The sequence below is a fragment of the Aquarana catesbeiana genome, linkage group LG03 (assembly GCF_042186555.1).
Source record: "Aquarana catesbeiana isolate 2022-GZ linkage group LG03, ASM4218655v1, whole genome shotgun sequence".
Classification (NCBI taxonomy): domain Eukaryota; kingdom Metazoa; phylum Chordata; class Amphibia; order Anura; family Ranidae; genus Aquarana; species Aquarana catesbeiana.
The window spans coordinates 299,787,157-299,801,018 of NC_133326.1; the positions used below are offsets into that span (position 1 = coordinate 299,787,157).

General features: G+C 40.1%; 1 protein-coding gene across 3 annotated transcripts in view; it reads left to right on the forward strand.

Annotated features, from left to right (window-relative positions):
* The window catches only part of LIN7A (lin-7 homolog A, crumbs cell polarity complex component), a 166,368-nt gene that overhangs the window by 142,502 nt on the left and 10,004 nt on the right, over positions 1–13,862 (forward strand). For 2 of the 3 annotated variants that reach the window (XM_073620246.1, XM_073620245.1), the window contains exons 4-5: positions 7,379–7,588; positions 9,161–9,379. In XM_073620246.1, coding sequence (XP_073476347.1) covers positions 7,379–7,588; positions 9,161–9,379 — 429 coding nt within the window. The remainder of the gene's footprint in view (positions 1–7,378; positions 7,589–9,160; positions 9,380–13,862) is intronic. The other variant, XM_073620244.1, reaches the window with a different exon arrangement.

Consider the following 13,862-nt stretch of genomic DNA (forward strand, 5'->3'; position numbering starts at 1 on the left):
AGGAAAACACCACCAACCTTCTACAGGTAGCTTTAGCTGAACACTGTGCAGAGCTCACAAGAAACTAACTTGTAGTTTTAGCTGAACACTGTGAGGAGGATGCACTACACTAACATGTAGCTTTAGCTGAACACTGTCCAGAGGACACACTACACTAACTTGTAGCTTTAGCTGAACACTGTGCAGAGGTTGCACTACACTAACTTGTAGTTTTAGCTGAACACTGTGAGGAGGACACACTACACTAACTTGTAGCTTTAGCTGAACACTGTGCAGAGGTTGCACTACCCTAACTTGTAGCTTTAGCTGAACACTGTGCAGAGGTCACGCTAAACTAACTTGTAGCTTTAGCTGAACACTGAGGAGGATGCACTACACTAACTTGTAGCTTTAGCTGAACACTGTGAGGAGGACGCACTACACTAACTTGTAGTTTTAGCTGAACACTGTGAGGAGGACGCACTACACTAGTAGCTTTAGCTGAACACTGTGAGGAGGACGCACTACACTAACTTGTAGCTTTAGCTGAACACTGTGCAGAGGTCACGCTAAACTAACTTGTAGCTTGAGCTGAACACTGAGGAGGACGCACTACACTAACTTGTAGCTTTAGCTGAACACTGTGAGGAGGACGCACTACACTAACTTGTAGTTTTAGCTGAACACTGTGAGGAGGACGCACTACACTAACTTGTAGTTTTAGCTGAACACTGTGAGGAGGACGCACTACACTAACTTGTAGCTTTAGCTGAACACTGTGAGGAGGACGCACTACACTAACTTGTAGCTTTAGCTGAACACTGTGCAGAGGTCGCACTACACTAACTTGTAGTTTTATCTGAACACTGTGAGGAGGACGCACTACACTAACATGTAGCTTTAGCTGAACACTGTGAGGGGGACGCACTACCCTAACTTGTAGCTTTAGCTGAACACTGTGCAGAGGTCACACTACACTAACTTGTAGCTTTAGCTGAACACTATGAGGAGGACGCACTACCCTAACTTGTAGCTTTAGCTGAACACTGTGCAGAGGTCACACTAAACTAACTTGTAGCGTTAGCTGAACACTGTGAGGAGAACGCACTACACTAACTTGTAGTTTTAGCTGAACACTGTGCAGAGGTCACACTAAACTAACTTGTAGCTTTAACTGAACACTGTGAGGAGGATGCACTACACTAACTGTAAATAGTCTAGCTGCCTGACTGTGGTACTAATAGGATCAAAAGAACACCAGCAATTTTCTTCAGGTAGCTGTAAATGCTGTAACAAGACAAGCCTGCCTGTCAGTAGGAAGATAACAGGAACGGATCTAGCTAAACTGAATACAGTGTATATATATACAACAACTGGGATGCATATATATACACAATACACTGTAAGTGCAGCTAACTCACTCACTGACTGTCCTGCCTAATCTATCTAACTCAAATGAAATGACACTGTCTCTCTCTCTCTAAGCACGCCGGAACACACTACACAGGGCCGCCGTGCAGGCGGCCTTATATAGTGTGGGGCGTGTTCTAAACCCCCTGAGCCATAATTGGCCAAAGGCACCCTGCCTTTGGCCAATTACAACTCTCTCTACTGACGGCGCTGTGATTGGCCAAGCATGCGGGTCATAGTGCATGCTTGGCCAATCATCAGCCAGCAATGCACTGTGATGCCGCAGTGAATTATGGGCCGTGACGCGCCACACTAATTTGGCGTGAACAGCCCATATCGTTCGCAATTTGGCGAACGATCGAACAGACGATGTTCGAGTCGAACATGGGTTCGACTCGAATGCAAAGCTTATCCCTATTCCTGGCACTAGGATCAAACGCTAAAGTAATTGTGTAACACCCAGGCTCCAGCTGTGAGTTCAGGCTACGAGTGGGGCATGCTAGTGCAGGATGACATCAATCACTGCCCTATGCGCTTCGACCTTCGACCTGTCGTTATTGGGATCGGCTGTTTTTTTCGCAGCTAGAGAACTGACTGTGCTGATCTCGCCTGGCTGCTGTGATCAGTTTTGTAATAGGAAAGCAGTGGACTGGCAGGAACACCAGTGATTTTACACAAAGGAAGCAATACAAAGAGACCAGGATACTTTTTCATACAAGTACATGGTACAACTAGTACATATCAGGAATAAGTAATGTTGGGTTTTTCATGTTGCCCTGGAAGCAATACAAAAAACCTTCTCCCCTCTGTACTGTATTTTTAAGATTTTTTTCTCGCACCGGTACATGTCCTGGTGGTCCAGCAGAGTCCAGCCTCTCTTTATATTTTTCTTGTTTGTTTATTCACCCTAAACATGGAAAAAGTTAGAATTTAACAACCCCCCCCCCCCCCCACACACACACACACACACCTATAGGCTTTTGTAGCATTTACCTCTAAATTTGGGCTCACAGAATTCCAAACAGGATAGAAGCTTTGGTAAATCGAACTGGGCAGATTCTCGCTTAACTAGAACTGACTAGGATAATTTTCCCGGGGAAGCAGACAGACCACAAGTTCATATATTACTGTTATACAGGATCCTTAAAAAAAATAGGTTAGTGTACAAAGAGACAGGATGATATGTTTTAGTGAGATGTAGTAAGCCTTGAAATAATAAGGTGGTCTGAGGTGTACATTGGGACACCATGAAGATTTTAATACTATATTCTTCTACAATTAGGTTTTTAGAAAAGAGTACTAACTGTAGAAGTCACTGTAAAGTATAATTAAGTTTCAGTTGTAGAGGTTGCTATGATTAAGCATGATTGACACAATGGTATCGACCTAATGGGACCTTGGAACTATTCAAATGAATATATGTTTCTGGTTCACAAAGAAACATCTGTATAGAGACATTTTGAATATATGGCAACGGTTTTAATAGTAAAAACACAATTATAAAAGATTTTAATAACAGGCTGCACATTCCAGTACAGTAGTTCTGCCTTTTCAAGAGAATTCATAAGAATCATAAAAAATTAATGTTGAGAAGATTTTTGCATCAGAAGACTGTGGAGAAATATAGTGTATGACAGAGTTTGACAATAAATCCCACACTCAAAGCTATAATTGGCCATTTATAAAGTGATACATTTGCAATTATCTTAAATAACTTGAAGGCAGGACAAACATTCATTGCTTGTTAATAAAGTATATCTTAATGTCATTGAATGTAAGTTTCCAGAGTCCCACTGGCATACTTTCTTTTTCTATATTTTTCAAAAGCATTTTAATAAAAGTCTAGAATTTCTTTTCACAGAAAATTTCACTCAATTACTAGGGAACAGGTGCGGTACTGTCTTTGTTGGAAAAGACTCTATTATCTTACATTTTGCATACATCTTCTCATTTCTTTGTTAATCAAGTACAGTAGCAGCACAGGAGCTCATTCAAAGTAGTCTAGTTTTGTTCTGTGGTTTAAAAAAATGTTTGAATAGAAATGAGCAATTGATCTGCTTTAAAGGATAAATGTACTTTTAAAACATCTTAGTTTTTTTAATAGCCAAGCAAATCAACCAAATTTGAAAATGTAACATTTCCCTTTCTTCTGCTGCTCTTAGTGAGTTGGACCGGTTCAAATTGTGAGCTTGCTTCTTGCTTCTTTGTGAGCATGTTTCTGCAATTATAACTTACTGACAAGACCAGGGATCTTCAAACTACGGCCCTCCAGCTGTTGTGGAACTACACATCCCATGAGGCATTGTAAAACTCTGACATTCACAGACATGACAAGGCATGATGGGAATTGTAGTTCCTGAACAACTGGAGGGCCGTAGTTTGAAGACCCCTGGACAAGACCATTGGTGGTCAGATCTAGGTTTCTTCCTATTCTTAGCAATTAGCATGTCCTTGAAAGAAGAAGTGTACAATGATTAAAACGTAGTGACATGTAAGACAAGGTAATAAGTTGTTTAAGCCTAGCAAATTCATCAACTAGTTGTTTGGTAGTTTATTCTTTTAATAAATATGAATGGAAGGTCAACTTTAATAAAAGAAGCAGTGTGGTCCTAAAATGTAATTCAGCTAGTAGAAAGACGCTCCTTTGTAGTTGTTCAGAGACATTTCATACTCTATTTCATATTTTGTATACTCATGCCATACTCTAAGGCCTGCCCTGTCCCATAACAGAAAGGTAAAGTGATTTACTGGTAATAGGGTCCACGCATCCCTGGAACCATTGCTGGTAGAAAGCCTTTTAAGTAAATGAAGGTTGCTTTCTTAATACTGTTGGTGTGCTGGCTTCACCTTCATTTATAATTGTATATGTGGTGCCTCCACTGAAGTGTGATTTCCTGTTTGCCCTGAGGTTTGTTTGGTAAGTACTTAATAGGACCTCACAACAAGGTAACTGGTCAGTTCAGGAATTCTACTCCTGGAAGAGGAACACAGCAAGGGACACATGATGTAACCTTTAAAATCAAAGGTGCAAGAACAGGTTCCTGTTACCCTCTAAACTAGCTCTTAATATAGCCCATTTTGTATTATTATTGCAACTGTTATGCAACACATCAATCCTATATGAGTTTTTGCCAGTGCTGGATTTATTTTATTTTAAAAGTGTTATCTGTGATTTTTGTTATCTTTCTGGAATTCTGACTTCTTATCTAAAGGAGTTATTAATACTAAGCATTTTGCATGCTGGTTGCCTTTTTTATGGATATTCTCTGATTCTTAGAAACTTAATTTACCACATTGTTGAAAGAACATCACCTGCCATGCAAATCTTCACCACATTTCCTAACTGAAAATAAAATGTCATTACCATTGCATTCTCAGAAATAACCCCAACTCCCCCTACAGAAAACATCAGTACTATTTTTAGAAATCCTATCATTAGTATGTACAGTGCTAGGCTTTGTAGTGTTTAAGGTGTCTAAGTTTTGATGACAGATGTTTTTGTGCTAAACAACATTTTAATTTCATGTTGAGATTAATGAAAGCTACATCATAGGGCTTTGTTGATTACAGATCGATGTGTAAATTTGGATGCATGACTTGCTGGCTTGCCAATTGTTTGACTGGTGTCGCTCATTAAAGTAGATCTAAACTCATTTACTAAAATCTCATGTAATCTTAAACTTGTCAATTGTAAATTCAGAAGGTGCTTTCATTCATTTTACATAAGCAGCTTTCATTAAAATAATACCAAGTGATCCAGCTAGAAGGGTCTTTTTCTGGTACTATCTGTTATATGGTGACAACTGTCTTCCAATTGTCACTCTGATTTAGACTACAAAAGACCATCCATTACATACTACGCAGGCACAGTCAACTTTTATGCCGCGTACAGACGAGCGGACTTTTCGACCGGACTGGTCTGACGGTCTATCCGATGGACTTTCGGCGGACTTCCGACGGACTTTCTCAATGAACGGACTTGCCTACACATGATCACACCAAAGTCTGGCGGATTCGTATGTGATGACGTACGACCGGACTAAAATAAGGAAGTTGATATCCAGTAGCCAATAGCTGCCCTAGCGTTGGTTTTCGTCCGTTGGACTAGCATACAGACGAGCGGACTTTTCGATAGGAACTGGGTCCGGCGGAGTTCCAATGTAAAGATTTGAAACATGTTCCAAATCTAAAGTCCGTCAGATTTTCGACCGAAAAAATCCGCTGCAGGTCCGATGAAGCCCACACGTGGTCGAATTGTCCGCTGGACTCGGTCCGTCATACGAGTCCGGTCGAAAAGTCCGCTCGTGTGTACGCGGCATTATTGTCACTTTTAGTAAACAGGGCCAGATCTATAATATGCAGATAAAGATCTACCTTTGCATGAACACAGGAATGGTCTGCACTGAGGTGAAAAAAACAAAAACAGTATTTTATGAAAAATATCAAAATTGTTTTTGGTACAGTGTTTTAGCAAGTAAATGTATTACAGTTTGTGATTGAATAATCTTTAGGCAATGACTGAATAAAAGTTGTTTCAAAGCTTTGTTGGAAATATAACGTGAAAAGCCACTAATTACTCTTTAGGGTCTTTAAAGGCTTTGTCCATCTGAAAATGATGTCTTGCTTATGAATGGAATAGGGTGGTCACCTGCTTCTTTTGTAACTTAAAGTAGAACTATTGGCAAAACTTTTTTATTTTATTTTTATTTTAAATAGAGTAAGGGAAGAACATAACCCCAGTCAGTTTATTTTTTGCCTTCTATGTCTCATTGTGGAGAATTCTCTTCACTTTCTGTCCCACAGCCAAAAAAGAAAATGAGAGGAAATCCCTGCAAATTAAGGGATTCCCTTGGGGACCCCCAGGTCACCAGAACTAGTGTCCCCATTGGAAGATTTCCCCTCTATTACTTTTCTGGGGACAACCCAAAATTTGGAATTTCCTTTTACGTACTATCCCTTTCAATTATAATGGTAAACAGGACAAATATAGAGAGTGAATCTCCCTAACGAGGACACAGACAGCAATAGAAAGTGACAAGTGTTCTAATCCATCTCCATTTTGTCCAAAACTAAAAAAAGAGTTGTGCCTTTAGTTGTACTTTAATGACTCAAGTGGCAAGATCTCTCCCTGCCACAGTTTCATGCTTTCTCTGATCATATCCCCCTGTTGCACATTTTTGAAACAAAATTAAAAAAAATTCAACAGGACAGTGGGGACTGCATTATATGTGTACACCTAAAGAACTTACAGTGTTTCTAAAGGTAAAAAATATTTTCTTGCAAAAATAACAAACGTGTTATACGTACCTGCTCTGTACAATGGTATTGCACAGAGCAGCCCCGATCCTCCTCTTCTCGGGTCCCTTGTCAGCACTTCTGGCTCCTCCTCTTCTTCTAGTGCCCTCATAGGAAGCTGCTTCCTATGGAGGTACTTGTGTGTGCTTGCTCCCGAGCTCCGCTGCCAGCGTCCATAGACACAGACAGCAGGGAATAGCCCCACCCCCCACTCCCTTGTCACAAACTTTGATTGACAGCAGTGGGAGGCAATGGCTCTTATATGCTATAGGTCTGCCATGTGAGGAGGGACAGAGCTAAGAGAGCTGCTGCTCTCATTCACAGCGACTGGATCACGATGGGGCTTAGGTAAGTATAAGGGGGGCTTTGGGAGGGAGCTGGATACAGAAGTTTTTTATCTTCATGCATAGAATGCATGAAGGTAAAACATTTCAGCCGGTTTAACAACTTTAAGCATAGAGACCTCAGCACTGGAGTTCTTAGGATGCATGATACAATGTTGGGGGGTTTAACTCCACCAAACATTGAAATATTTTGTTTAGGTGGATTGACCCTTTAGCCTCTCCATCAACACCCTAATACCATTACTTTTGTATCTTTTGATAATCCTAAATTTGGAGTCAAAGCCTTTCATAAGATGCTTTAGATAAAAACCCAGCCCTGAGTCATTTGTATTCAAATGATTTTATTTCAGGCTACAGTTGCTGCATTTGCTGCTAGTGAAGGCCATTCTCACCCTCGTGTTGTGGAGCTGCCAAAAACTGATGAAGGACTTGGTTTTAATGTCATGGGAGGAAAGGAGCAGAATTCCCCAATTTACATCTCTCGCATCATTCCAGGAGGAGTAGCAGAGCGTCATGGAGGACTCAAGAGGGGAGATCAGTTGCTTTCTGTGAATGGAGTGGTATGGCTAACTTACTTTGTTTTTTATTTTAATGATATTTTTTATATATTTCTTGTAGCCATTAGCAGTGGAGAGCATACACCAGACATTAGTGCTATTCCTATACAAGTATTCAGTCTTTCATCTTTGAATGTCCCTAGGGGTTTTGAAGCAAAAAACTTACACATTTTATAGTGAGTTATGAATAGCTTTAAGCTAATGATATTACTATACAATTGCCAAGTAATGCAGCTCATTTCTGATAAGTCCACATTGTTCCTGGTATCAGCACTCAAATGAGGGCCCACTCAAATCAGCCATTCAGGAGAACAAGGGCTGTTTAAAAATGTTCAGTAATGATGTAATGAACACTTTACTGGATACCATTTAGTATACTTTTCAGATACAAGTACATGCAAGCATTCATACAATCCATTAGGACTCTGTGCTTATATTTTGTCCCTCGTGTGGCTTAAAGTAGACCTCTCAGTAACTTCAAAGGTCTAAGATATTATATAAAATATTTTCCTGTGCAGCTACCCAACACCACAAATTACTTGTTTGTAGACTTAGCTACCACCAAAAAAGCACATCACAAATAACTGATTGAGTGGAGCACTCAACTTCTTATAGTGATGAAATTAAAATGTGCATATATATGCACCAAAAAATAACTCATAAATCTCTAAATTAAAAACATTTACATCAAATAAATCACTATGAATTCCTGACATGTCAAAACATAAAGCAAAACAGCTCTTTAAAAAGCTGAACCTTTCAACACTGAAAAACAGTCCTTGGGCTCTAGTCAAGTTACTTTGATAGGCTGAGACGATCCCATCAGTCTGTTGTAGGCAGAAGGAAGCTTTTTTCCAGTCAACCCTTTAGCAGTGATCAGAATGCAACATTGTAACTTGAAAGCAGGTCACTATGTAAATGCCTGCTGCAGGGGAATAATCCTTCTAAAACAACAATAAATGATCACAACCCAAAACTGTATAGGCCCCCAGCATTTACATAATTGTGTCATCTCTGAGCCAGCAAGTCCACAAAATAGATGGTGACCTTGGATAGTTCCTGAACAAAGACGGTTCCATCTTTCTGGAGAAAAAAGGGATGAAGGCATTGTCAAGGGAGTAAGTGTGATTTCTGTGAGAAGTAATAATGACCTGTAAGTGGTCAACTTACACATTACATGCACATACCTAACAGAAAGAAAAAACGTTGCTAGGTTTGTTTTAATGGTAAAGGAGAGCTGAATGAATAACTATATCTTCTGGTGGATGTCTCAGTGCCCAAACGTAGCTGCATCTGATTGGACACAGGCATTGTTTGGCTGAAAATTTTCTACAGAGCTCTTTCTATTTTTCTGTCAGACATGGCCACCCAAGAAGCACATTTCGGCTCGTTCTGATACATTTGATTAGTGTGTTGCCAGCTTTACAGATAATGATACCATATACTAAGGCTGATTTTGGTAAAACATTTATTACAGAGGAATTTATACTTTACTGAAACATTCCTTTTCTGACTACCTAGAAAATGTGTTAATTGAACTAAGTAATGTGAGGTGTTTTCTTCTCATGTATGCAGAGTGTGGAAGGAGAACATCACGAGAAGGCAGTGGAGTTGCTGAAGGCTGCAAAAGACAGTGTTAAGCTGGTAGTTCGATACACACCTAAGGTGTTGGATGAGATGGAAGCTCGTTTTGAGAAGCTGAGGACTGCTAGGCGCAGGCAGCAACAACAGTTATTAATTCAACAGCAGCAACAACAGCAGCAACAACAGACACAGCAAAATCATATGTCGTAGGTGAGAGTTTTCATTGCTTTCACTTCTTATCTGAGAAATGCTGTATAAATGTATATAATGACTGGGAATAGTGGATAAGATAAATTGCCTGCTGTAGTAACCCACCTGATATACTATATATTTGAAGCCACTTGCAACATATTCCAGGTGGTTCATGACTTGAGTAACTCAGAGGAAATGTATTTCTCTTCTATTCACTACAGATTGTAAAAGGAGCTGCTGAAAAGTTTCTTGGGATTACTTTATACTATGTCTTAAAGCACATTTCCATATTTGCAGTAAATTTTGAGAACATCTCATTATATTTTTGTTATGTGTTCCCATTCACACAGCATACTTAAAAATGTTTTTTTTAAATATTTCTTATTCTCTTAGTTGCTTCTTTGGATAGAAAAAAAGCATGGCAGGACCTCTTAAATATGAGATCTGGGGTCAAACAGACCTCAGATCTCATATTTACTCTAAAATGCAATAAAAAAAAATGTAATTTGAAAAAAAAAAATAAAATGTTGCTTTAAGAGCTATGGGCGGAAGTGACGTTTTGACGTTGCTTCGCCCTGCAATAGTATGGAGCCGGGTGAGGGCCATCTTCCCCTCACTCAGCTCCATACCTAACACAGAAGAGGACCCGATCGCCTCTGCCGCTGCCAGCGGCTCCGGTAATTGGCAGAGGGCAGGGGAGCACGTCGGGAGGGGGGGGCCCTCTCCCGCCAGCGATAAAAGTGATCTTGAGGCGAATCCACCACAGAGACCACTTTTATCTGAAAGTGGACCGCCCGCTGAAGAAGAGGATACTGGGGTTATGGCAGCTAGCTGCTGCCATAACAACGATATTCTTCTTCAAAGTACCGCTGTATAATGACAGCGGTCAGTCCGGAAGTGGTTAAGAAGAGTTTGGCTGGCCCAGAGAAATGATGAGAGTGAATATCACCAGCTCACCCGTAGAGCTTAGTGGGCAGAGAGATGGTACAGTATGGAAAGGAACTGTTGTGTAGTGCTGTTAAGGGGGTTAGTTTATAGCTGTGAATTCAATATACAGGTAGTCCCCGAGTTATATAAATATGACTTGCATAAGACTCATACTTACAAATGGAAGGAGACAACAGGAAGTGAGAGGAAATCTACCCCTAGGAAGGGACATTCACTCCTGTAAGAGTCATCATGGGAAAAAAGGTCTCCACTGAAGCTTTATCACCAATCCTTGTTTCAATGATAACCCCAAATTTTCAAAATCCAATTGTCACAGGGACTAAAAGTGAGGTGTAAGCTTCTGAACAGGGGCACAGGCAGCAAAATAAACATTACAGGGGTGTTAACCCACCCTATGCTATCCAAAAAATTTAGAAATCATTTTTTTGGCTGGAGTTACATTTAAAAAATGTACCTGTTCCAACTTACATTCAAATTCAACTTAAGGACAAACCTACAGAACCTATCTTGTTTGTAACCCGGGGACTGCCTGTATGATGAAGACTGATGGGTATGCTTAATATTTCGTATTCTTCAAACTACTCTTTAAACATTTACAATTATGTATATAATGGATATAAAAGTGCTGAGGGGTTAGAACACATTTCGGATTTATATTGGTGTCTTTATGCCCTTTATGCCCTTGTGGCATTTCCCAGAAATGAAGGGTCAACGAAATAGAAAGTGAGGGTTGAGAACTAGGCAAAAAAAATATTGAGTGGGAAAGGGTTACAACTTCTGCTAGATTTTTGCTTTTGCGGATGTCCCCATTGGAGAGATTACCTCTGCTTTTTCTCCAAGTGACAGCAGTCACCAGCAGAAATTGAGAGCACTTAAGGAGACATCACTGTAACAGGGACCCAGATAGCATTAACAAAAGTTCACTCAAAATAAAAAGAAAAAAGCTTTGTCTGTAGTTACAGGCAGTGCCAGGACAAGGTCATATGGTCCCCAGGGCAAAGATGGCAAACCCCAGGGGTGTAAAGAAAGTGTCAGTGCCATTTCAAAACAAGAAAATACTTAGAACAATACACACATTTTAATTATATGTATTTTTATTAGAGGCACTTAAAGTGCTTTGAAATAATAATGCAGCAAATGTGCTTGTAGAAAGGCCTGTTAACCGTTTTTTTTCTGTCAGGGCCCGTGGGAACATACTAAAGTTTTCAGTTTTGTATTTTTTTTTGCATAAGGTAGTGCCCAAATATTCACAAAAAAATGCAATTTGTACCGCCCAGGGCATCCGTCCCTTCTGCCCCTGCCTTGTACCGGCCCTGGTTACAGGTTCACTGCAGCTTTAGGTTTGCAGCCAAATGAGCTGTGTGGTTAGGATGTGTTGAATCAAACCTCCCCCATTGAAGTATATGTTTACTGTAAATAGTCTTTGCTTGTGATAACAAAGTTTATTCTCCTATAGTAAATCTGAAGTCAAAAGGATGAGAAAGGTTAATGTTTGGGTTAGTTTGCATGTTAGTATTTCATGCATTGATTTGTTTGGTAGTGTTCCTGTGGTTATAAACTACATCAAACGTAATTGCAAACAAATGAAGAACACATAGGCCTTCACTGCAAACTTTGGGGGAGATTTAAAAACTGGATTATGCAAAATCTGGTGCAGCTCTACATGATAGCCAGTCAGCTTCTAACTTCAGCTTGTTCAAATAAGCTTTGACAATAAAACCTGGAAGCTGATTGGTTTCTATGCAGAGCTGCACCAGATTTTGTACTCTCCAGTTCTAGTAAATCTCCCCCACTGTGTCTCTTCAAAATATAGGTATAAGTTGTAAAAACAAAGTAAAAGCTGATATGCATCAATGTGATGGCATATCTGAAGGTCCCTGGAAACTCCATGCAGCTCAAAAATATATGTTGTAGGTCTACAACAGGAAGCCAACTAGAATAGTATAGTGAATAATACACACTATTGTTATGCCTTTGGAAAAAAGACAAACATGGAATATATGTTGTAAACTCTGTGACCATGTCATGTTCACTTTTTGTATATAAGCCATAAAGCATTCCCCCCATGCTCATCAACATCCATCACTGACTAATCTGACCAACAGGCCTACCCTATTCCTTTGGATCAGATGCCCACCTAATTTATAGCCACACCCTTCAATAGCATAGTGCCCACAATGATCAGCAGACAACAGTAATTTGGTGTATAACACTGCCCACTGGTTTCAGAGACTATTGGCAAGGCCATATTTTTGAAAATCACATACTCAAAGTCATGGACTATCTATATCCATCTCCATCTAGGTTGCATTGAGGACTGCAAACTCCATTCTCTCCTGAGTGAAGTTGTAGGATTGTTTCCAAGTACCACTGCACATACAGCTTGCCAGGCAGCCTCTGTTTGATCTTGAAGGTCTTCTTATTAATGTCTGACATTGCTTTCAGAAGTAACTTAGCCAGCTTGAACTGACGTGGAGTCACATGAAAATAAGTGGAATGAAAGGGTGATACAGAAAAGACAGGATATATGGGTATGGATAAAGGGTAACCTAATAGAATTCTGAACAAAAGTAGGGTGGCATGAAATGATACATCATTGGGACATGTAAAGGAACTGGAATAAAAGTGTGTTGACATGAGGTAGAAGAACAGAACTATAGGATTACATTACGGAAGGCAGAATTAAGGGACAGGACATGGAAGAAATAACTAGAAATGGGTTTAGAATAAAGATGACAAGGTAATGCAATGGAAGTAGTATGCAATGGAGTTCTATGTGATGGCAGCTAAGAACCCCTAAAGAAATTTTTGGCTGCCACAGTGGCATCTGTCAGGTATGTAGAAATACGCACATCACTTTTGTCTTTACAAGGCACAGTATATTCCACTGGTGTTGCACTTGTTTTTGAAAAACCAATATGCTCCAGGTTCTGCTAGTGTCTGTCTTGTCAATGCAATTATAAGTATTTGCATCCAAAGTGCCAACTTAGATATTGTATTATATTTATTAAAGTATAACATTACCCTCCCCACCACCTTTATATCAATCTCATCCTGCCTCCTCCTCTAACAGAATTGGGTGTTTAAAAAAATGAAGATGAGAAATACATTTTTGGGAAACCTCCTTTCGCACTTCTTTATTTCTGGCCTGGGCCAAAATTATGTGTACAGTGCCTACAGGCACATGCGAATCATTGCCTGGCTGCTGCACAACTCAAAAGGAACAGCCGACATCCCCTGGTGACGGTAAAAGAAGATGGTGGCATGGAACTACGTGTGTTGTAGCGAAGTGGCCCCCTGGTGACATTAAAAGAAGATGGTGGCATGGAACTACATTTGTTGTGGCAAAGTTGTTTCTCCCCACACTTCATTTTTTCTGGCCTAGGCCACAGTGGCATGTATAGTGCCCTCAGTCTGCTAGACTGCCCATATCACAGGTCACTGGAGGCCATGCAGTACTCTACAGTGCATGTGCCATGCCATGTTTTCAGGGGGCTGACTATCTATTCATGTTTTTTGCAGCCACCCCTTGATGTGCATCATTATAGTAAAA